The 22,018-nt window shown below is 36.9% G+C and overlaps 4 protein-coding genes across 5 annotated transcripts in view; all 4 read left to right on the forward strand.

Annotated features, from left to right (window-relative positions):
• Nucleotides 1-3,984, forward strand: part of stxbp5l (syntaxin binding protein 5L) — a gene marked incomplete at its 5' end in the record, with an annotated part of 78,663 nt that extends 74,679 nt beyond the window's left edge. Inside the window, one exon of the mRNA XM_016676711.1 lies at nucleotides 709-3,984. Within this exon, the coding sequence (XP_016532197.1) occupies nucleotides 709-750 (42 nt within the window). The remainder of the gene's footprint in view (nucleotides 1-708) is intronic.
• Nucleotides 3,985-5,289: 1,305 nt separating this feature from the next.
• Nucleotides 5,290-17,805, forward strand: poglut2 (protein O-glucosyltransferase 2). 2 transcript variants are annotated; one of them, XM_016676722.1, is made up of 10 exons: nucleotides 5,290-5,752; nucleotides 6,808-7,013; nucleotides 7,135-7,340; nucleotides 8,000-8,077; nucleotides 8,235-8,407; nucleotides 9,320-9,557; nucleotides 10,156-10,365; nucleotides 11,121-11,210; nucleotides 11,318-11,503; nucleotides 17,795-17,805. In XM_016676722.1, exons 1-9 carry the CDS (start codon nucleotides 5,565-5,567, stop codon nucleotides 11,483-11,485), a joined length of 1,557 nt encoding a protein of 518 aa, XP_016532208.1. In that variant the 5' UTR covers nucleotides 5,290-5,564; the 3' UTR covers nucleotides 11,486-11,503; nucleotides 17,795-17,805. The 2 variants fall into 2 exon arrangements, with proteins under 2 accessions (XP_016532208.1, XP_007562750.1); XM_007562688.2 differs by lacking the exon at nucleotides 17,795-17,805 and adding an exon at nucleotides 11,839-11,982 and having other exon boundaries at nucleotides 5,291-5,752; nucleotides 11,318-11,422.
• Nucleotides 12,078-14,728, forward strand: tex30 (testis expressed 30). The gene is made up of 5 exons (XM_007562690.2): nucleotides 12,078-12,395; nucleotides 12,564-12,800; nucleotides 13,316-13,367; nucleotides 13,475-13,689; nucleotides 14,506-14,728. The coding sequence occupies exons 1-5, from the start codon at nucleotides 12,327-12,329 to the stop codon at nucleotides 14,674-14,676; spliced, it is 744 nt and encodes a 247-aa protein (XP_007562752.2). The 5' UTR covers nucleotides 12,078-12,326; the 3' UTR covers nucleotides 14,677-14,728.
• rmp64 (ribonuclease MRP subunit p64) lies at nucleotides 15,537-20,721 on the forward strand. The gene is made up of 9 exons (XM_007562692.2): nucleotides 15,537-15,757; nucleotides 15,892-16,046; nucleotides 16,197-16,285; nucleotides 16,679-16,807; nucleotides 16,945-17,022; nucleotides 18,594-18,886; nucleotides 19,013-19,053; nucleotides 19,590-19,801; nucleotides 19,900-20,721. Exons 1-9 carry the CDS (start codon nucleotides 15,670-15,672, stop codon nucleotides 20,231-20,233), a joined length of 1,419 nt encoding a protein of 472 aa, XP_007562754.1. The 5' UTR covers nucleotides 15,537-15,669; the 3' UTR covers nucleotides 20,234-20,721.
• Nucleotides 20,722-22,018: the final 1,297 nt, after the last annotated feature.

A 22,018-nucleotide genomic window follows, 5' to 3' on the forward strand; every position in this document is an offset into this window, starting at 1 on the left:
ATTGCAGAGCAATTACCTGAATGCTATGCTACTGCTAGCATATTTATTCTGATTTGACTTTTTTTTTAGACGAAGAAAATGTGCATTTACATCCCGCTCTCATTGTGCAATCAGCTAGTTGAGGCTTCAGAGACGTCTCATTTGACTTTTACCACAGGTTGAGGAAACTAATGAATACTGAAGGGTGTGAGTGATTTAGCATGGGAGAAGGGCCCACAGCAGCACTCTGTGGTGGTTGGGAAGAGCAGGAATGATACGTGGTTTCATGTCAGAGATTTCATAAGCCACAAGATCTATTAGTTGATTTATTTATTTATTTATTTATTTATAAAAGTTTATAAGGAGCTGCAGCAGCCAAAACAGTCATTCATTTACAGTCTCTCTTGTAAAGGTTGAAAAACACTTGGCTCGTTAGAGGGAACCCAAGAAAATCATATCTTTTGCAAGAAGTGATTTATTTATTTATTTTTTTATGGATTGCAGGAAATACGGTTTGCAAGCTAACATTGGTATGACTGACTTGGACTTGCATTGCTGTTGGCCCCGACAGCTGCTGTTTTCAAATTATTGGCAAAATCCTTTTATGATGACAAAAACAAGCTCCCCCATGTTGAGGAAAAAGTAACCAAATTCATTGGCGGCTCAGCTACTGTTTATTTTAACTCTTTGATTTATTAACCAACAGCGTATGACTCTGTCTTTTTGCAGATGATGCTGAAGTGTAAGGACAAGAAGTGGTACCAGTTCTAACATCGGGACGGCGGGATGAGGCTGCCACTGGCCTATCAAGAACTTCATGCTGCGACTGGACTTTCACATGTGAAATGAAAGCAATCAGAAGAGACAGAAGAGTGACTTTGTCTTTACAGCTTTTAGAACTAGCTGTGTGTACTTCAGTGTCACTTTGCTGAAGGACGAGAGCAGGTTTATTCCTCGTCTAGACGGGAGGTAATACGGACAGTTGGGGACAGTTTGACGGTCTAAAGAAAGAACTTGAAATATCCAACAATGTGGTGTGAGTGTGTGTATGCGTGTTTGTCTGAGTGTGAGCTTGTATGGTTGGGATTTCTGGATCTTACTGTGTAGATACTCAAAAGTTATGAAACCAACAAGAAATGCATGAAACAGCAATGGATGAGTATTAAAAAATATCCAACTGCCATATTAAAAAGCAGCATGCTAATTTAAGAGGAGATTTAAAATGATTAAAAAAAGAACTTTTATTTATGATGTAAGCCAACGACAGAAACTATGAAAAACTTTATATTTTTGAGATACTGGCAAAAAAAGAAAAAAAAAAACAACTATATCTAAAAAGGGAATCGTATAACTGCATTGCTATTAAGCCAAAACTTGTGTTACTTTCCCTTTTTTAATTTTCATTTATGGTTAATTTTATTAGTCTTTTTATTAGTCTAAGCAAATATTACTTAATACAATATAAATGCACATAAATAACTATCTACACAGACTTGGAATAATGTAATATTCAAACTTTCTTCTAACTTCATTTACTCTGGGCTGCACAATGCAAATTTAAATAAGTAGTAATAACACTTAACTCTGCAAAGTCTGATCACCCTAACGTGTTTTCACTGTTTGAGCTGCTGCTACTCTCAAATACATTGGATGACAAAGACGGACAACTCCATACTCAAAAGGTGTGTAAAAACAGCAACTGAAGTGACATAGATGAGGACAGTGTATTCTGAATCGTGTGTTTATATCTGTTGTACAAACCTATATACAGTTTGTGTGCCATAAAAAGCAAGTAGGAGGAATCTTTTCACTGGAAGCTTAAGCAAGACGAGGTCATTAGCGGGAGCGATAGATCTTAAAGAATTACACATGAAGTTTTTCGTAGAGGGCATATCAAAATTCATTTCCTTTTTTTCTTTAAACAATATATATGAGGGCAGTGGAGGTTTTTGAAATGGGTGAATTTGCAGGACTGCATCCGGTTGAAGGGTGGCACTAGCACTTGGGAGGAAAAACTATTCTCTAATCCATCTATTGCATACCAACTGGTTTTATTATTGCTTATCTGCATGTTTATTCAATTGGGACTCAGGATCAACAGAGAAAATATGTCCCTGTATCGTGGGTAGAGAAAGACTCTTAGGTTGGCACCTGGATCACAACTTTTAATTTGGTCCACAATGAAGAATTTTCTTTTCTTTAAATTAGTACTGAATGTATTTTGTAATTTCTTTTTCTTTTCTTTTTTTTAAATACGAATAATTTCAACCGGTCAAACTTTGAAGGTTTATTAATCTACATGAGCGGTAGATTTAAGACACATTAAAACCTTTATTCTGTTTATGAAAACACAAAAATGTAATTATTTTATCTTTTTTTCCTTTTCTTACATTTTGGCACTGAAACATAAAAATCTGGAGCCAGAAGGAAAGGGACTCGCGCAGGTCACCTTTAATGCAAGTAAACAAAGGCGTTTTTTAATGTAGGTCTTTAACAGCCTCTGTTGGATGTCAAAGTTTAGCAAGTCTTTGGGTTGTGTGTGTGCGTGCGTGTGTGTGTGTGTGTTCAAGAAAGATTTCAAATATTACTTTTTTTTTCTGTCAAAGCAATCAAAAAATGTGCCCTCCCATCTTTTCAGTGTTAAACCCAAATAGGCATTTACTCGCAACCCAGGACGGCGTGCGTTGTGATTTTCAGTTTTTCCGATAAAAGTGAGTTGAGATCACATCAGTTTCATCTCTGCCGTCTGTGAGTAGTGTATCTGTAAACAGTTCAGGGGAAATAACAGATTTTTTTTTTTTTTTTAGTGATGTTCAAATGTTGAGTCAGTGAAGAAAAATATGTATATGTGTAAAACATTTGCAGAAATTTCAACTGGAGGCAAAAATGGTTGTTTTTTTCTTTCTTTTCAATATTGTTCTTACTGACTATGATATCCTTGTGTCGCAGTCAAATATTTGATGGTTACAGCCTCTTCACTGATGGCTTATGTATTTTTAAAAGCAACTAATGTTTTATGATACATAGTCGTGTATCAAATTGTGATTGTGTTGTACGTCAGTGGGTAGCCACACGACACAGACTAACAGCGTCAAACAAGAAGGATATTTTGTACTTGTGAACTCGTCCGTATTTTGAACTGACATGAAAAAAAAAAAAATCCAAGGGTACCAACTTTGATCACTCGCGTGTTTTTTATCCTTTGGAGCATCACCACATCGAGGGTAAAATAAATTGCCTCGGTCAAGTAGAGGCCGGTTTCACATCCAAGATGAGACGTACATTAAATGCATTTAAAATCTGTAAAACAAAGATCCACAAGTAAATCGGTAATTTCCACCAGATTTGTCGGGCTGCTGAGACATTCCTTAGACTCAAATGGCCTGCATACAAACATAAACTAACCTAAACATTCTGAGCTTTCACAGTGGAGCTACATGAATAAAAAGAAAAAAACACCATGATTTTGATTCAATAATACATCATCCTCTTATCTCTGTACCGTCAGTGACATTTGTGTTCTGTGCAGTTCTTTCAGTGGCAGAGAATACGCATAAAAAGAAAACAAAACCAAAATTCAGAAGGAAAAACAAAAACTAAAAAAAATCTGACTTCTGTTGACAGGGTGTTTTGTTAAGCTTTTTTTTCCTGTTTTTGGTTTGTATGTTTTCAGTTTTTATATTAACTGTACAGTTTAACTTTGGGTGAAAGGTGAAACATACAAAAAATGATTTCTGTATTTGTTCTACCTGTTACTGCTGGTACTATACTATCTGGTATTCTGGCTCTGTCTAAATCACTGGAACTATGTAGTTCTTCACAATGTAGTATGCTGAAATGGCATTTTTTGGTTTTCTCAATAATGGCAACAACGTTTGTCTTATTTCAATGGATTCCACTTTTTGTTCTTGATATATTCTAGTGTAATAGAAATAACTTGATAAAAAAGGTCTGAAAATATGTTGATGCAAAAGCAAAACTGAAATAAACATTGATTGATGTACACACTGGAAATCTCTGTTCCTTTGGCCTCTAATGCTGTCATGCTCTTTTATCAGAGTACAGGAAATGTAATTTTAGGAGTGAAACATTAAGGAAAGCAATTACATTTACACTTAGAACCGTTTTATTTGAAAATATATATTTTAAAAAATATTCTGTCTGACTGCTGATTCAAGTGGAACAAATTTGTATTATGTTCCATTTGTACTCAGAAAAAAATTGACATTTAAACAGCTTGAAGCTCAAAACATAAATTGTAACTCTCCTTTAAGTCAGAGATACAATTATAGAAGTTGGTGGCTCACCTTTGACTCCAATATGGCTCCTGCAAATACCAGAGAAAATTATGGTTACAGTAAACGGCTTAATTACTCTTTTGTGTCTCACTAAATCCATCATGTTGATAGTAGAGTTTGACCGTCATTAGTGAAAATGTTATGTTTGAATGCACTACATAGGGGAAAAAACATTTTCATCTTGTTTTGCTAATTGTAGTTATTCTGGTCACTGAGCAGAACAACTAGCAAATCCCCAACGTTTTTGCATGAAATACTGTTAAATTGAGGTTAATACTAAGTCTAAGCTCTTAATTTTTTAGCAAAATGTAGTGCAGCAATGCAGAAGATATTTTGCTAATACAGCTCAAAGAGCCATGTGTCTGTTATAAACATATTTTGTCTGTTTTGATGCTAAGATCAAATCTTAGGCTCAATGGTTACCTTCCAGCAAGATTGTCCTGGATTTAAATTCTGCCCTCGTCTCTTTTTTGCATGTATCTTTTGGTGGTTTTGTGGTTTCCAGCTACTTTGGCTCTGGTCCAGAGGATGACAGTTTGTTTACTTTGTCTCTGTAAATTGTAAGATGTTAATCTGCATGGTTCTTTGATCTGTGTATCTCTATGTTGCACAATGATGAACTCGCAACCTGTCCAGGGTTTATCCTGGCTCTCGTCAAATCACCATTTGAGTTAAATAAGAACCGCATAGACAAGTTGACATAGATAATGAATAGATATGCTTTTTATATTAGTTTTTTAATATTGTTTGATAATGTCTCTGAAGGTCATTAGATTGACAATTTTTCCTATTTCAAAACATTGTTTTTTTCCCCCTATTCCATTCTATAGATAAACTCCTCCTGCGCCGCTGTAGCTGTGTCATGTGCCGGGCAATATAAAAAGAGCAGACCTAGCCAATTATATTTTATTTTACTTCCGCGTTTCTCTCCAATCATGTTCTTGTTTAGTATTTTGTTGCTCCTGAAGCCAATTGTTGCTACAGTTCCTCGAAGCCTCAACCAATAGGAGCTCCTCCCTGCCAGGTCTGAGCCCGCCTCCCAGGTTTATTTAGCAGATTCCCGAAGTTTAGCTGAACTGCAAGAAAATACTTGTAAAGCAGAAATAATATGAAGTTTATTTTAAACAGACATTAAATATTAGCAATGCCGCTGCTGCCTGGAGCATTTGCAGATGGAAACAGAACATATTAAGACACGATCCTTGTGTTTCTCATCTTTTGGTGGGCTTCAGCAGAAGACGGCAGTGAGAAAAAAGGCTCGACCGAAAGAAAAGAAGACCTGGCGTTATGTCTGTTCGACTGTTGCTGCTGCTGGTTTTTAGTCTGGAGGTGTTCAGGTGTGAGCTATCCGGAGAAAAGGTTGGCTCGGTCATCAGCGCTGCTAAAACGTTGGTGTGGGGACCAGGGCTGGAGGCGGACATCGTCCTCCCTGCTCGATTCTTTTATATTCAGGCGGTGGACAGCTCAGGGAAAAAGTGAGTAAATCTGGCCTGGTCTGCGTATGTTGTTCTCCCTCCCTCAATCCCAAGTAATGGATGTTTTTTTAATGTGAAACATTGAAAGTTTTCCTATTTTTTTAATAGTTTGCCGTCAACCGTCCTCCAAAAATAAATAACTAAAAATCGATTTTTGGAAGTTGTTTCCAAACAAGAGTGCAGACAAGTACAACTCAGTTTAGTTTAGTTATATAGCGATGTTTTATAATAGATGTATGGCCCTTTACAGAAAGCAGTTTCGGTTTGGACCCAATCGGACAGAATTCTAAATCAAGTCGACTCAATCTATTTTAAGTCCAGTTCTTAAAGTAAGGGTCGAGGCCCAGCTGTGGATCAGAACACTTAATGGTCTGTAAACCATTTGCATTTAAAGAGAACTGTAACATCCTGCTACAACAACTGGTACAATATCTGAGAATATATCAAATATCTTTAAAAAAATAAATAAATAAAAAAAAACGGAGTAGCATATAATCATCAAACACATTTTAATATTAGGTAAAGATATCCCGGGCAAATATTTCAAATATTGACTTCACTTCTGGCTGAAAAAAAGCATTTATTCTCTCTGCTCTGATAATAGTTATCAAAACTGGAAAAAGCTGCTACTGTATACAGTAACAGCTTTTTATACAAGCTGTATACAGTTTTTTATACAAGACTTTTTATACAAGACTGTATACAGTCTGCATGTAACACTAAATATATTTAGTGTTGCATGCAGACTGTCTCATCTGTTTACAGTTTCTATTTTCCCTGTTTGCTAAAGTAAAAAAGTTGAAACTTAGAACTAGAGAGAACACATGGAGCTGACCTTCAGGCAGTTTCGTCACACATCTTTTGTCCTCTGAGGGAAAAAAAACAAACAAACTTTAAAGGTTTCACATTTAGGGTGTGTTCTCTGTTTAGCTGTATCATTTTCACTCATTTTGCGCAGAGAGCAACAGTAGATATCAGATTTAATTTTAAGCAGGCAGTGTAATCTTAAACTATTTCCAATCATAAATGATCTCTCTGTATCCTGATGCTTTTAGTTTAACTTCGTCGCCTGGAGAGAAGACTTTTGAGGTAAAGATGGTCTCCCCAACAGAGCAGTTTACCAGGATCTGGATTCAAGTTCTTGATCGTCGGGATGGGTCGTTCTTGGTCCGCTACAGGATGTACGCCACCTATACTGACCTGCGCATCCATGTTCTGCTGAAAGCCCAGCATGTTGCCAAGTCACCCTATATTCTCCAAGGTAGAAAGCTGTTCAAGTTGTCATAACAATGTGTGTCAAAAGATTACATTTTTGAAGTGGAACTTCAACATTGTTGCTATGACACAGGGTGAAAAAGCATGAATGTGTCTCTCCTTCCCAGGCCGAGTGTACCACGAAGGCTGTGACTGTCCTCAGCCAAGTGGTTCTGTATGGGAGAAAAACATGCGCTGTCCTGAGTCCTTCGCCCAGATAAGCAGGGATCTCTCCCTTTATGCGAGTGTCGATCCAGATCTGAACGCACAGGAGATCCCAAAGCGCTTTGGGCAGCGCCAAAGCCTCTGTCATTACACAATTAAAGAAAACAAGGTACTTGGAAACATGTAATTATAAAAATTATACAAATTATAACTCACAGGTTCAATAAAAGAACAGTTAAAAAAAAATCCTAAATGCATCCCCTTTACCCCTTAAGCTTTATTCAGATTTTGTAAAATTGCATTCACAAACATCAGTGTACCTGATTGAGATTTTATGAGATTAATCAACGCAAGTTGACCCATCATTCTAAAGTGTCACTCCCAACATGGCATCTTTTCAGAAATCGAATGGGTTTTTTGTTTTATAAATGAGCCCAGATTAACTTAAAAATCAATCTGAAATGCAAAAGAGGTTAGGGTGACTTATTTTTGCCAAAGGGTTTCCCCCAGGAAACTTGCGAAGCCTGGTGGTTGGAGCACTCGGGCAGTCATCCAGTGGCCCACCGTGTTTTTGAGTTAAAAATTGTTTAAAGTTGACAGGAAACTTGAAAATATCACTTGATAATTATGTGTTATTGGAAGATTGATGCCTGAACACCAACTATAAAATCTTAAAAATGCAAACATTAAAAAAACAAAAGATACGTGTAAATAACTTAAGCAATACTTAGCCTGGTGGGGACACAAGTAAAGCCTGGGGGCCCGCCAAGCTTATAATGTACTGGGGGAAACCCTGCTTCTTCATTTTGTCCTTCCTTCTCCCTCCAGGTGTATGTGAAAACATTTGGAGAACATGTCGGCTTTAGAATCTTCATGGATGCCATCTTACTCTCGCTCACAAGAAAGGTGAGCTTTAAAGTGAATAACCTAATACCCTTCAATTTAGAATATTGATCCTATCGAATGTGATGCTTCTCTTCTGCAAGGCTTTCATCATGAATATATATATGAGAACATCAGACAGGAGCTGAATCATTGATATTCTATAAGGGTGTGTTTGCAGGTTCGACTCCCTGATGTTGAGTTCTTTGTAAATCTGGGTGACTGGCCCCTGGAGAAGAGGAAACCCACTGATAAGCTCCATCCTATCTTTTCTTGGTGTGGCTCAAACAACACCAGAGATATCGTCATGCCCACTTACGACCTGACTGAGTCGGTTCTAGAGAGCATGGGAAGGTAGGGCCTTTGAATCAATGTGCGTATTAAGTGTTGCTTAGCACCAGAGTGAGTAGTATAATTCAGTCTCATTCAGCAAAACCTTACAGGATTATTATTATTATTATTATTATTATTATTATTAGACACAATCAGCAATTTATGCAGGTGAACTTGGAGTGCACTCCAGGAGCTTTTTGAAAATGAAGCCTCTGCTGGTTTCGCTCAAGGGAATTTCTCTCATAAACTAAAATCAAAGGAAGTAATTTGTCTCTTCTTCCTGCCCTTGCAAAGATTTAAAAATAGACCAGCAGAAAACTCCTCCATTAGAACAGGCACCCTGTCCTTCAGTGCCTTGCCAGAGTTTTTACAACCCAGGAACTTTTTTTATTTGCATTTAAAATCTCTAACTTCGATGTATTTAATGTGATAGACCAATAGAACATTTTTTTACAGATAAGTCTGAAAAAAATGTGACATGCATTTGCAGTCTGCACCTGTTAATACATTGCAAAACTGACACTGATTGCAGCAGGAACACACAAAACAAACCCCACTGTTTATACTGATGAGACTTATTATTATTTAAATGGAAAAGCAGAATATCAACGTTTAAAATTTGCTTTTTTGAAAGATTAGATTTTAGGTCGCATCAATTAAATGAGTAGATTTTATTCATTTTGTGTCTACAGGAGACTTCATTTGCTTATAAAATGTTTCTATATAAATTATTGCCTGTAATGTTTCTGCCGATTTATCACAATGACTTGGACTCTTATTTTATGCAAGAAGCACAGCCTGCAAATTTTATTTTGCTTTTTTAAGACACTGAGTTTGGCCAAACAGAAGTATATTTTGTCACACAGTTAGATTATTACCCTCTGGAACAGCAGGAGGTTTGACTTCAACTCTGTATTTTCCTGCACCGGACAGAGTGAGCCTGGACATGATGTCGGTCCAGGCCAACACGGGGCCGCCGTGGCCGGAGAAGAACGCCACGGCCTTCTGGAGGGGCCGGGACAGCCGCCAGGAGCGCCTACAGCTGGTCAAGCTGTCTAGAGCTCGCCCCGACTTTATAGATGCTGCTTTCACGAACTTCTTCTTCTTCAAACATGATGAGAGTCTCTACGGCCCCCTGGTCAAACACGTCTCTTTCTTTGATTTCTTCAAGGTGAGAGTGGTGAAGCTGCATGAAGACACGTCGTCTCTGTGCAATATGTCCTGAAACCAATTAGTCATATCTTTAAAGTTACTATGCAGGAATACTAGTTGCCAAGTTAAGTACAACTTTAGATGCAGAAACAGTCAGTAAAAGTATGGAAAAGGAACACAAGGAGTATGGAAACATAAATTCCCCTTATTCCAAAGTTCTTTTTTGTGTCTTCCTTCTTTATGTCCTTCAGTTTTTGTGTCCTTTCCTCCTACTTTGTGAGCTTCTTCATTTTCCTTGTCTTTGCCTCCTTTTGTCATTCATTGTGCCCTTGTGTCATATTTTTCTTTTCTTGTATCCATTTTTTCATTTTCATTCTTGTCCTTTCTTCCTTCCTGTATATGTTAGTGCCTGGCATTTGTAGATCCCATAAGTTAAAAACTAGCCTAATATAAAAATGTCTGCCCTCTTCAGGAAGTTTTTGAATTTATATTTAAAAACGGGCAGAAGTGGAGAGAGAAGTATGGAATACCTACATGTAAACTATTTAGAAACTAATTTCTCTTCAGGAAGGTAATTATCTCACTTAATTTATTTCTCTCTTCTTCTTCACCTACAGTACAAGTATCAGATAAACATTGATGGGACAGTAGCAGCCTACCGTCTGCCGTACCTGCTGGCAGGAGACAGTGTGGTCTTAAAGCAGGACTCCAGCTACTACGAGCATTTCTACAACGAGCTGCGGCCGTGGGAGCATTACATCCCGATAAAAGCAAACCTGGGTGACCTGCTGGAAAAGATCAAGTGGGCCCGAGACCACGATGACGAGGTGATCATATGTTGGATGATTATGGTCACTAAAACTGAACTGGTGTCGTTATGAACAACCATTTCACACACAGATTTTTTTATTTTCTTTCTATTATCAAGAGAGCACACATTGTTACTTTTCAAGCAGAACCACCTACAGAATCCACTGTTAAAATCCCAACTGGACGAACAGAGTAATGGAAAAATGCAGGCCTCATTATATCTGTTAAATAATGGTCACATTATTTTTGCATTATCAGATTTCTTCAGTTTGCTGTGTAATACTGTAGGCAGTCCATTTAAGAATACATTATTCATGAGTATGAATTTATTGACTCGCTGAGTTTATTTTATGCCTCTCCGAGTTAACTATATATAAATCTATCAACAGGAGCTCATCAATTATACAATCCTTAGTGAAGTATTCATACCTCTTGAAATGGAATCATGATATAACCACAAACTGCTGTATATTTCGGCATGATTTTGTGTACAAAATATAATCTGTCACTCAGGGGGCTTGGATACAAATGCAGAGTACACTTAGTCAGATTTTAGTTTGTAAAGAAGGTACAAATAGTTCACGTTCCTGTAATTTAACAAATAAGTTGAGATGCATTGTTTTTCTTTCATTTCAGGCTTGCTGGGTGTGTATTTTCTTTTAGGTTTTATATGTTTTAAAAGCATTAAATTCAACATGTGACCTATTGATTTTCCAGGGCGTAATTCCTCCTTGTGGTTCTGTTTTTTTTTAAAACACTCATCTTTTTGCAGGCAAGGAAAATTGCCCTTTCAGGTCAGCAGTTTGCCCGCAGTCATTTAATGGGAGATAGGATATTCTGTTACTACTACACGCTTTTCAAGGTATCACTGCTGTATTTTTCCTTTACCCTTGCTGTTATACCAACCTGAATAAATCATGTTGGTTGTAAACAATATTCATAAAATAATTTTTGCTGTGCTTCATGAAGGAGTATTCCAGACTGCAGATCACAGAGCCTAAGGTTCGGGAGGGCATGGAGTTTGTAGAGCAACCTAAAGATGACTTGTTTCCATGTTCCTGCGACCGGACAGTGGTAAGGGATCTCAGCACGTTTCCTTTATACCAGGGCTGCTTAGAACAAGTGTTAAACGGCTAAAACATATTTACCAACAATGTACTTGTTTAAATGTGTGATTGCTTTATTGAAAAACGTCTTTCTTCCCTCCATTAAATGGATCCTCTGTTGGCCAAAGTGATTCATTGTTATTAACTCACTTTAAAGTTTAAGAAACTAGATTTTCAGTTAAATTTATCTTTTTTGTAATAGTATTATACTATTGCTTCCAGTAACATACTTTCATTTTAAAGTATCTGGCTCCCTCTGCTGTGCATGAGTTGCCACCGCACTACATTTTATTTTATTTTTTTTACTAATGCGGTTCATCAAGTAGTCCTGAAAGGACAAACATGAGTGTTTCTTTTACTGTTTCACTGTTCTCCCTTTTTCAGGCAAAAGATGAACTTTGATCTTACACCATAGGAAGACCAATGCGTCATATCTGAAATTGCCAAGAGATTTTTTGAAGTTATGATTTATTTGTTTATTATGAGATGAATGTCACTTTTTTATATAATTAAAATTCTTCTTTTTTACATTTCTGTGTTTTTTTTTTTATTTCCTTGCCTTTATTCAGCATTTACACATTGGTGCTACATTCACATAAAATCACTGTAAAAGTATTATTAGCCCTGTGTTCATGTTTTGCATGTTGCATACAGAAACATCATAGTTTCCCCATTTTTTTAAATTGTCTTATGTGATGAACCGACACAGATAAGCGGATAGTTTTGAAATTAAAGGAAAATTCTACATTTTCTACGTGTTTTACGAAACATAGCAGCAGTCCAGACCTGAATTCAATATGTGGCACTATTCCAAAATTTATGTTCAGATAGGCAAAAACTGAATAATTGTAAATGCCACTCCTGAGCGCTAGATGGCACTCATTTTCAGTCATTTTGAAGACTACAGAGAAGAACCGCCTGCAATGGACAAGTTTAATGAGGTAAATGTTAAAATAACATACGAATTAAAAATAGAAGTCGTTTTCAAGCAGTTTAGGCTGAAAGAATTCACACGGAGAGACTGCAGATGAGGATACACAGACTGTACGTCATGGAAGAGTGCAGTGAACTGTCCAGATGAATGACTTGCTTTTAAACGTATCTTTCAGGAACTTGTAAAAGTACCGTTCGGGACAAAGAGTCTGGACGCAGTCTTGTGTGTTCCAGCGTCACTGAATGATGTTCGGACAGCCGTCATACTAACACACGGTGCGGGAGGAGACATGAACTTCAAACATTTAGTTTCTCTTGCACGCGCTCTGGCATCAGACGGTTTACTCTGCCTCCGTTTCACATGCAAAGGCTTGAACTTGGCTTATAGAGTTAAAGCTTATAATGCTGTCTGGGTAAGTATTTATTGTTTCTGTTCAAAGAAAACTGCTGCAAAATTAAAGAAAAAATCAGGCTTGTGAGCTATTTTGACACTTGTTGAACAGAATTTTATAGTTTTTCAGTTTTGTCTTTCTCCTCCCTCCCCAAAAAACAAGCCTCTATGCAAAAATCCTTATAATGAAATTGCATAAGGCAAACTGCAGAATCAATTCAAAAGAGTTAAGTAAAAAAATAAAGTAGAATGTGACTTTTGTTTCAAGTAGTGAATAGAAACTGTTTTAAACTGTTTGCTTCAGTTAAATGTAGAAATATGTCAACTAGTGTGAATTTGACATACAGTTTGCAATAGCAGCTGATCAGATCTTTCTTGTGTCTCTTGTGATATCATTGACTGGAATTCATATAAGGCAAAATGTACATTTGCTATCGGTGTGCATTTTAAGAAATTTGCATGTTGTGAAATCCTGCTGTTGTTTTAATTGCAAAGTCCTCATTTAAATAAAAGAAACACTCATATTTGTCCTTTCAGGACTACTTGAAAACCTTGGAGAGGTTCACGTTGAAAAACATATTTTTTGGAGGTAAATAGAAAATGCCTCCTGTCCATGCTGATTTCCATTGATAATAGCTTCTTTGTGTTTTAGACAAACTACTGCACTAAATGGGATTCCTTTCATGATAAAATCAGGCAGGTCAATGGGATGCCGTGCGGCTGCAGCCCTCACCAGGCAGCTGAGCGATGAGTCTGAGGACGCAGTGCAGGGTGTCATCTGCCTCTCTTTCCCCCTGCACCCACCAGGAAAGACGCACTCCCGTCATCAGCGGAGTGAAGATTTAAAAATGTTGCCTGGGAGTGTTTGTGTGCTGTTTGTGTCTGGCACTGAGGACACAATGTGCAACGGGGTGAGGGTGAAAATGTTCTGCATTGGATGAGGAAATGGATTTACATTTGTAGATTTTATTTTTTTTCACATTTGCTTTTGTTCTCCTTTTTTAATGTCCTGCCACAACATTTCAATCTGTTTCAGTCTGGATTTTGTACTGTTCCATTGCAACATCTTCATTCTGCATACTGCTATAGGTTTCATTTTTCAATATGGAGGTTAACGCATAGCCAGAAATGCAATAAAATATTTTGAGATGTTCTATGTCTCAAAATATGGGAAAACTGAACAAAATTATTGAAAAAAATGACTTGCTGTGTTTGGGACCTCAAATTGTCCCGACATGTTCCTGTAGCGCTTCCTAAATCTGTGGGCAGATACAGTTGTTTCTCTTAGATATTTGCTGATGTTTTTCCCAGCTTGCCGTTGTGTCAACACACATTTGTTGGTCATTTTGCTGATCACCACTTAAGTGCATTTTAGTATCATCTGTCTGCTACATCTACTTTTTTCAATTCTACAGAAGCAGTAAGACTGGGCTTAGTTTTTTCCATTGAGCTTATATTCTAAAGTAAAATATTTTATGACTGTAGTTTATGTATTCATACACATAAACCATCCCTCTTGCACGCAGAGCAGCTTATTTCATTCCACCATTTCTTCTCTACTGGTTTCACAGACTTCTCTGTTTTTTTTTTTTTTCAACATTTATAATTCTGTTAAGTCTCCTTTTTAACCCTGCCTCTCTTTGATCAGTGTTTGCCAGGTGTGTACTTGAAGATTCAATGACATATCAGGCCACAGTGGTGACTTTCCTTCTTTTTTCTTTGCTCAGGACCTTTTTAATGAGGTGCTAAAAGATATGAAAGCCGAGGCTGAAGTTTTCTGGCTACAAGGAGGCAGCCACGGTCTGACTGTGAAAGGAAGGCCTGAGGATTCTGTAATGGATGAAGTGAACTTAAAAGTCCTCCAGTGGATAAAGGACAAAACAACATTGGGGAATTAACATTTGGTGTTTGTTTCAATGTGCTGTTAAATAAAGGATATCACTACTTAAATGTGCATAAATGACTTAATACTGCTTGCCGCATCATGTAATCATGAATTAAGATACATTTCTTTTTCAGTGTAGTTTTCAAAACAGACTTTTTTCTCTGATATAGTAAGTAAATAATAGTGCACAAGGAGAAGAAAATACATTTTAATGCAAGGTATGTAAGAACTTAAAGTTCAGGCTGTTACCACAGTATATTCTATTAGGGTTAGTTTACTATTATAATATTACAGTAAACTTTGCCTGCAGTACTTAATAGGTTATAATTTCCACAAAATAAATTTAAATAATTGAATTAAGCCAGTCCCTTCCCGCTTAAAGACAAAAAAGACTAGAAATCACACGTCCAGTTGAGTGCAGTAAAGATGAAGCAGTGGTAATGAAGCTGTAAGAAAAATTACTTGGAGAAAGTGAGGCAGATAAAAGCAGTAAGAGTGAAATAACACACTAGTTCAATATGTGATTAGGTAGAAAAGATGATCTGTATCTTCATTAAATTATCTATAGAACGGATAAGAATGATCAATTGTGGAGATCAAAACTACATTTTTTAAGTGACTTTTTAAGATATCCATTTAAATGTTTTACTCCTCAACTGTACAAAGTTGCCTATTGGAAAAATACAAAGAATAGACAAAGATGTTATTGTAGATAATAACTGTACATGCGTTAATGAATGAAATTATTTTAAAATAAAATATAAAAACTCATTTTTAGGTATGCATTATTTTTATATGATGTCTATTAGCAATGAGAATGCAAATTTATATAATTAGTTTTTTAGATTTTGATACGCAGTCTATTTTAGGGCAAGAAAATGCGAGTACAGTAGTTCGTACCGTGGAGAGTTAATATTGTGGCGGCTCCTTTAAGGCCAACTCTGACGTCACCGTTGTTGGAAAAGCTATTGGCTATTCCACTTCCGCACATTTCAAGCAGAGGAACATGGCAGAGGAACAGCTTTGGAACAGGGTAAACATTCCGTATCCCTGTGCAACTTCAGTCGTCCGCATAAAAGTTGCTCCAGAAACAGGTTTGAACGTCCAAACAGAAAATGTTTCAGCTTGTTGTGTGCTCATTCTTAAAGACACATGAAGCGAAATTATACCTAACCCTAACCACGTGCTGTTGCCGGGATATTGACAATCTACCATTTATGTTTTGCAGTTAAACTCTTCAAAGACCTGCTGCTGAAAAACGACGAGGTCCTGAAGCTCCTTCACAGTAAGCTACTGCAGACGGAGATTCGGCTTCTCTACGATCTGATGCACATCCTGAACAACAGCTACAGGGGGAACAAGACCTTCAAGGGCTTACAGCAGGTGAAAACTGCAGGCAGAAACCCCACGTTATGCTTCATTGTGTCACATTTTCTTTTTTCAAGTCTCAGAATGTCGAGCAGCAATAGCAGTTTCAGACTTTCCAATCTTAACCTGAATTTCTACATGAGCTTGTCTATTTCTGTCCTACAGGTTGAACAATGTGTAAACAGACTGAAGACTATGAAGCTTGATGCTGCTCTTCAGGGGCTAATAGAACTATGTCCCAATCAGATTCAAATGTAAGTTTTAACTAATTATTGTTGTAAATATAGCTATCATTAACACACAAGTCAGATGTGTTACAAAACACAATGCAGTTTTTACAATTCTTTGTCTGCATTTTTTTCAGCCATGAGAAATGTGGGATTAATGGCTAATCCTCTTATTATAACTCCTTAATTGTGATTTTTTAAACCAAAATTGTGCTGCCCTAACAGAACACTATGAGAAAATTATAAATAATAGGGAGTATTGAAGATAAAATCTACACTCAGTTAGTTGTCATTTCATTGTGAAGCCAAAATCCCATGATCATTTGTGCTCCCCACTCTCTGGTGTCTGCAAAGCCATTTTGTTTACAATATTGCAGCTGCATGTACAGTCTCTAATTACAGTTTCTTCATGGGTTTTAGGGCATTGTGCAGCAAGAAGGGAGACTGTGACGTTCCAAGTCAACCCATGCTGGAGTGGACCTGTCTGAAAGTGCTGGGAGCTGGCAAGCTGCTGAGCTGCACTCTGTCTCGCTGCAGCAGAGCTTTCATGTATCCTACTTAGCAGTTCACGCTCTTCTGTAGATCAGGTTTTAATGTTATTTTTATTAGACCCAAAAGAGGGTTTGTGATGCATCTTGGAACATCTCTGTCAGAGTTAGCTTGTCTTTAACAGATTAATTTTTCAGATTAGCAAAGCGGCAGATGAAATGGGAGGAGTTTCTCATCCTGAATATAGTGCTAACCAGCATGCTGAGTCGTTTATGGTAAGTAGCTACTTTATTTTTTTTTTCATATTTGCAGCTTTAGTTAGATGCGGGAGATAGAGCAGCACAAAAATAACTTTAATTCTGCTTTTTAGAATGATTTGACTCAGAAGTCAAAGGTTGAAACCATCAGATTTCAGGGATCCTTCCTGTTTCTTTGACCAGAAATTAGAAACTATGTGCGACATTAACAATATGTAGCATGATGCCATCACAACAAACATTTTAATTAAAATAAAATAATAAATGGAATTATTTTTCAATCAGTGGATACTCAGACTTGATGTAGTGCAGACTGCTGTAGAAGAGCCTTCCTGCCCATTACCATCTACGTGTCTTTACAAGTTCGGTAATATGAAATAAAACTTTTCATTCCTCTGGGATTAATTAGGTATTTTGAATTGTATATAAAACACTTCAATTCAAAGGAAACAAGTTCATAAGTTGTTGTTTTTTTAATAAAACAGTACCAATATTTTACCCTGGATAGACTTGAGAAATCCATATTTGGTTTGAATAAAGTGATTTTAAATGTTATTCTTCCCTTCTTGCTCCCCACCAGTCTTTGGCACTGACTGTGTTAATATGACCATATAATTATTACTTCTGCTTGTGTTGGAATTCAACAAACATTGGAACTAAATACTTCTCGTTCAGGAAGCAGACATGTTTTCAGAAATTATATTTTTTCCAAAACTGTATATGATCACTAGACCGAAAATGATATAACAAAAAACATTGTGATGTATTTTTGATGTACTGCCATAGTAAGAAAACTGTTCTCAGTATATTAGTTGGTGACATATTTATGTGTTCTTGCAGTTAGCAGTTAGTTTAAATATTGCAAAGTGTTTTTTTTTTACTAGGGTACTTTCTGCAGTACAGTTTGGTTCCACTTTAACAAGCATTGAACAATAATGTAGCCTGATGTCTGCTGATAACTGTTTACTCAACACACTCGGCCATCTTAAGTCAGTAATCCTTACTTGTATGATTCAGTGAAAACTGATGTATCAGATTCGAGAAGAAGTGTCCCATTTCTTTAGAGGATATTTTAATCACTTATTGCATTAAATGCTAAGGAATTGGGAGATATTTGGGGGTAAGGATAACTCTAAGAAATCTGATTTGGACTAAGTAGCCAGTGGTAAATGTTATAAATGAACTGTAACAACAGTGACTGAAAGCAAACATTACCGGTGATTACTTGTGGAGAAATTTGATGATGGATGTGACAGAAATGGAAGCCATCCAAATACCTCCTGGCGCAGAGTCTCTCCTCTGTGGGGCTGTAAAGTTTATAGCTCATACACTGCTCCACTGTGCTTGGATCTGTGATTGATTTCTGCAAAGCAGGAGTATATAAAAGCTATTTCTGCCAATTCTGTCAGCCATTTTTATTGGAGCTAATTGATGCTGCAGGAAAAGACTTTTTCCTGTGAAACTGCATTCCTGGCTTTAGGCTGCTGTGTATTGTACATAATATACAAAAGAATTTTGTTTGGGTGGCCTTTTGGAAACGCTTTCTCTTTTCATATAAAATGACTGATCTGGTTCTTTTGCTTCATCAGGGTGTTTTTTCGTGGTTTACTGGTCAGCCTTTGCAATCTTTACCAGTGGCTCCTGGAACTCCTGAAAGCTGTAGCCCAAGCCAAACCCATGCCCTTCCTCACCGACACGGTCTTGCCAGCAGATATGGCTGAGTTCCTGGGTCCCTCTGATGCTTTAGTGCTCAAGAAGCACCCGGCGTTTCACGCTTGTCCTAAAACAAAATGCCAAACAACAAAGAAAGCTAAAGTCAAAAACAATAAACAGCAGATGGCCTTTAAAGAAGACCTTGGGAAGGCTGTTGAAAGAAAAACAGGTAAGAAGTCACTTGATTATTCAAGACCAGAGCAAGCAATTTGACAAACCAATTATCTCCATTTATCAGGTGTTTGCAAAATTTCTCTCCTCCTAACCAATTGTTATGCAAAAAATCAATTTGCAGGTGTCGGTTTTGATGTTGACGACAAGCCTTTTATCTTCAAGGTCAGTATGATAACCAAGATGTTTATTCCTTTAACATGTGCCATATACAGCTGATTTTTTTCACAGAAAACTTTAACAAAATTGAAAATTGAATTCAAGTGAATTTAGTACATTTATATTAAAAAATCCCCTATTTATATATTTGTACACAAAAATTGTGGCAAAAAAAACAAGATGTAAGGACTTTTAATTAGGAATTCATGGCTTCCTGTGGTCAATTTGTCTTAGTTACTTCTTAAAATGGGAAAGACTAGAGAACACCTTTGGTCTGGATACTTCTTACTTCTTGTGTCAGAAATGAGCTTTTTATTTAAACTTCCCAGTCTCCACAGTCAAAGTAATAACAAAAAAATAAATACAAATTGGAACTGTAAAAAATGAAGCTGCAATAGAAACCATGTTTATCTTCTGACAAGACAGTGAGCAGACTGACTTTTTTTTGTGCGACTAAATTTATTTCAAGTATTTCAAGTATTAAATACTATCAAGTATTTATTTGTCCTTATTTACCTTATTGTCTCATTTTGATCTCAAAGGGCAAGACTGTCTCAAAATTGAGCAACAAGGTCAAGAAACAAGAGTTCAAGAAACAAGTGAGTGAGGCTACTACATTTGCACTCCTGGCTGCCAATCTGGAGGAGATAATTCAGTGGTGCGGATCTGAAAGAATGAAGAGGACAAAACGTCTCCTTACATTCCTGCATATAAAGTGCCAACAGATGAAGTGTCTCGAAGCAGAAGGACACAAGTAAGATGAATAAAACATAAAATTGTTCAGCCATGACTTTCAACTTCTGTGACACATTTTGAATGCTAACTGTGCTCATTATCTGCCCTTTTACTCAGTGTTCAGAGGAAGCTTCGGGTTTTCAGACGAAAAGTGTGCCAGGCTGTATCTCCCCAGGGATCAGCAGTGAGGACTTTTCGTTTTACGGCCGTAACGAAGAGGATCACTGGCCGAAGAAGTCATTCTGTTTCACTCTGGAAAAGATTTATGTTATCTAGAGCCAGGACTAGTTTTAAGAGGACAGTACTGCTTGGACAGCAAAAAGACTCTGGGCCAGTGGTGTATTTTAAAGATGTCGGGAAAAGCAAGGCTTCCAACAGGAGAGCATTACAGATTAATAACCCAGATAGCAATGAAGACATAGATGACATATTTGCAACTGCAGGCTTGTAATGCTTCATAAACCAAGACGAGACTAATGAGTTGACAACATTGAGTGAAGGTCAATCATCAGGTCAGTAATCGTTGTGTGAATTGCATTTATGCTAAGTGTTGTATTAGAACAGATGCATTTACATTTTACACCTGTTATATCGCTGCACCTCATCACACAGGATACAGATGCATTTCTGTAATTTTGTATGTGAATTCTGTTTTATTCTGAATTTTTGGAACGTAGTAGGTTAATAGATAGTATTCAAATGCCTAGAATATGATGAAAATGTTAAGGAAACAAGAAATCTGCATATACTATGTCTCCGTGTTAAAATGGACCACGTAAAGTACAAACCAAATGCTAAGGAGCTCTGGCCAAGACAAATTCCAGAAGTTCTCAGCTGTACTATTGAGGCTGGTGGTACCAAGTATTGAGTTGAATACAAATACATGTCATACTTTTCAGATTTGTATTTGTAAATAAAAATAAACTGCATAAATATGCCCTACTTTGTGTTATTCTGTTACAATAATCCAAATAAAATACTTTGAGATGTGCAGTTGCATCGTAACAAAAGGTTAAAGTTCAAAAGTCATGAATACGTTTGGAAGGCGCTACCAAACAATGGGTCTTGCGTCTTTTTATTGTTGTCTGTTACAGCTCATAAACTCGTATCTGGAAAACTTATGTCTCACATTTCCTTTTACGATCAAACGTCTAGAATGCTCTGTTGTAGCTTTGCAATAAAAACTCTCATTGTAAATTACAGAATCTACTCTATCATTAGCTGCTTTATTAATGCTCTTAATCTAATCTTAAAACTCATGAGATCCTGCAATTCAGATTATGTTAAATGTAATGATACGTTTTCTGGACGAGAACTCCGTCACCACTGTCGTGCCTCTAACCAATTAATTGGTAGCTCTTTTAAACCTGTAATTTTAACAGTTTTTAGATCTTTATAAAAATAAAAAAACAAGGCTATTGTCTTAATGTGTTAACCTTTATCCAAAGATCAAGGTTCAATCATAAAGTTAGGATTTTATTGCTGCACTGAGTTTTGAGTGCATATTAAGCTAAAACACGACACTGCTTTATTATCTTCTCCAAAAATACAGGTTTTGTTTCACTTTCTGGAAGCTGGTTCTGTTTTCTGTCCTAAAATGTAAAAAGAAAAATGCAATGTATGCCAAGTTTAGAATTTTTTACATTTTATTTATTTTATAAGATTAGAAGGATTAAAATGTCTATGATGAAATATTTGCATAAGAGCATCATAGTGCTAAAATGTTTATAAGATTAAAAAAGTATCTGACGTAAGCCTTGCCATCGGAGGCTATTTTGTCTGGATTCAGTATGGACCAAGTATTACACATGCTCTCAGATTCAAAAATTTGATTCATGGGTCTAAGCAGGCCCTGCGACAGACTGGTGACATGTCCAGGGTGTACCCCACCTCTCGCCCGGAACGTTAGACACCAGCAACCCTCCCACCCCACTAAGGGACAAGAGTGTACAGCAAATGGAGGGTGGATGGATGGATGGGTCTAAGCAGAACTTAGAAGTAAGTGTTTGCAGGTATTGTTGGTCTCTGTTTATCTCTTGACCGTGTGAAGAACTGGCTGTCTTTGAAAGGTCTCTTCTACTGGTGCTGCATTGTATGTCTTTAGTTTCATACAATATTGCAGTGATTTTGGACATTTTACTTTTTACCCTTTTTACATAGTACAATTTTGAATCAATTATCCATCCTTAGTTCCTTCCTTAGTTGTTTTTCCAAGGTGAAATTGAAAAAAAAAAAC

This window comes from Poecilia formosa, unplaced genomic scaffold (genome assembly GCF_000485575.1).
Source record: "Poecilia formosa unplaced genomic scaffold, Poecilia_formosa-5.1.2 Scaffold140, whole genome shotgun sequence".
Lineage (NCBI taxonomy): Eukaryota > Metazoa > Chordata > Actinopteri > Cyprinodontiformes > Poeciliidae > Poecilia > Poecilia formosa.

What these genes read in the sequence shown, in the direction of transcription:
- poglut2 (XM_016676722.1), top strand. Translation starts at nt 5,565, where the DNA reads ATGTCTGTTCGACTGTTGCTGCTGCTGGTTTTTAGTCTGGAGGTGTTC. An exon ending in ACACAATTAAAGAAAACAAG is followed by an intron (nt 7,341 to 7,999) that starts GTACTTGGAAAC and finishes TTCTCCCTCCAG; the next exon opens with GTGTATGTGAAAACATTTGG. An exon ending in CTTTCTTTGATTTCTTCAAG is followed by an intron (nt 9,558 to 10,155) that starts GTGAGAGTGGTG and finishes CTTCACCTACAG; the next exon opens with TACAAGTATCAGATAAACAT.
- tex30 (XM_007562690.2), top strand. Translation starts at nt 12,327, where the DNA reads ATGGCACTCATTTTCAGTCATTTTGAAGACTACAGAGAAGAACCGCCT. An exon ending in GAAAAACATATTTTTTGGAG is followed by an intron (nt 13,368 to 13,474) that starts GTAAATAGAAAA and finishes TGATAAAATCAG; the next exon opens with GCAGGTCAATGGGATGCCGT. An exon ending in AGGACACAATGTGCAACGGG is followed by an intron (nt 13,690 to 14,505) that starts GTGAGGGTGAAA and finishes TTCTTTGCTCAG; the next exon opens with GACCTTTTTAATGAGGTGCT.
- rmp64 (XM_007562692.2), top strand. Translation starts at nt 15,670, where the DNA reads ATGGCAGAGGAACAGCTTTGGAACAGGGTAAACATTCCGTATCCCTGT. An exon ending in CCTTCAAGGGCTTACAGCAG is followed by an intron (nt 16,047 to 16,196) that starts GTGAAAACTGCA and finishes TCTGTCCTACAG; the next exon opens with GTTGAACAATGTGTAAACAG. An exon ending in ACAAGCCTTTTATCTTCAAG is followed by an intron (nt 19,054 to 19,589) that starts GTCAGTATGATA and finishes TTGATCTCAAAG; the next exon opens with GGCAAGACTGTCTCAAAATT.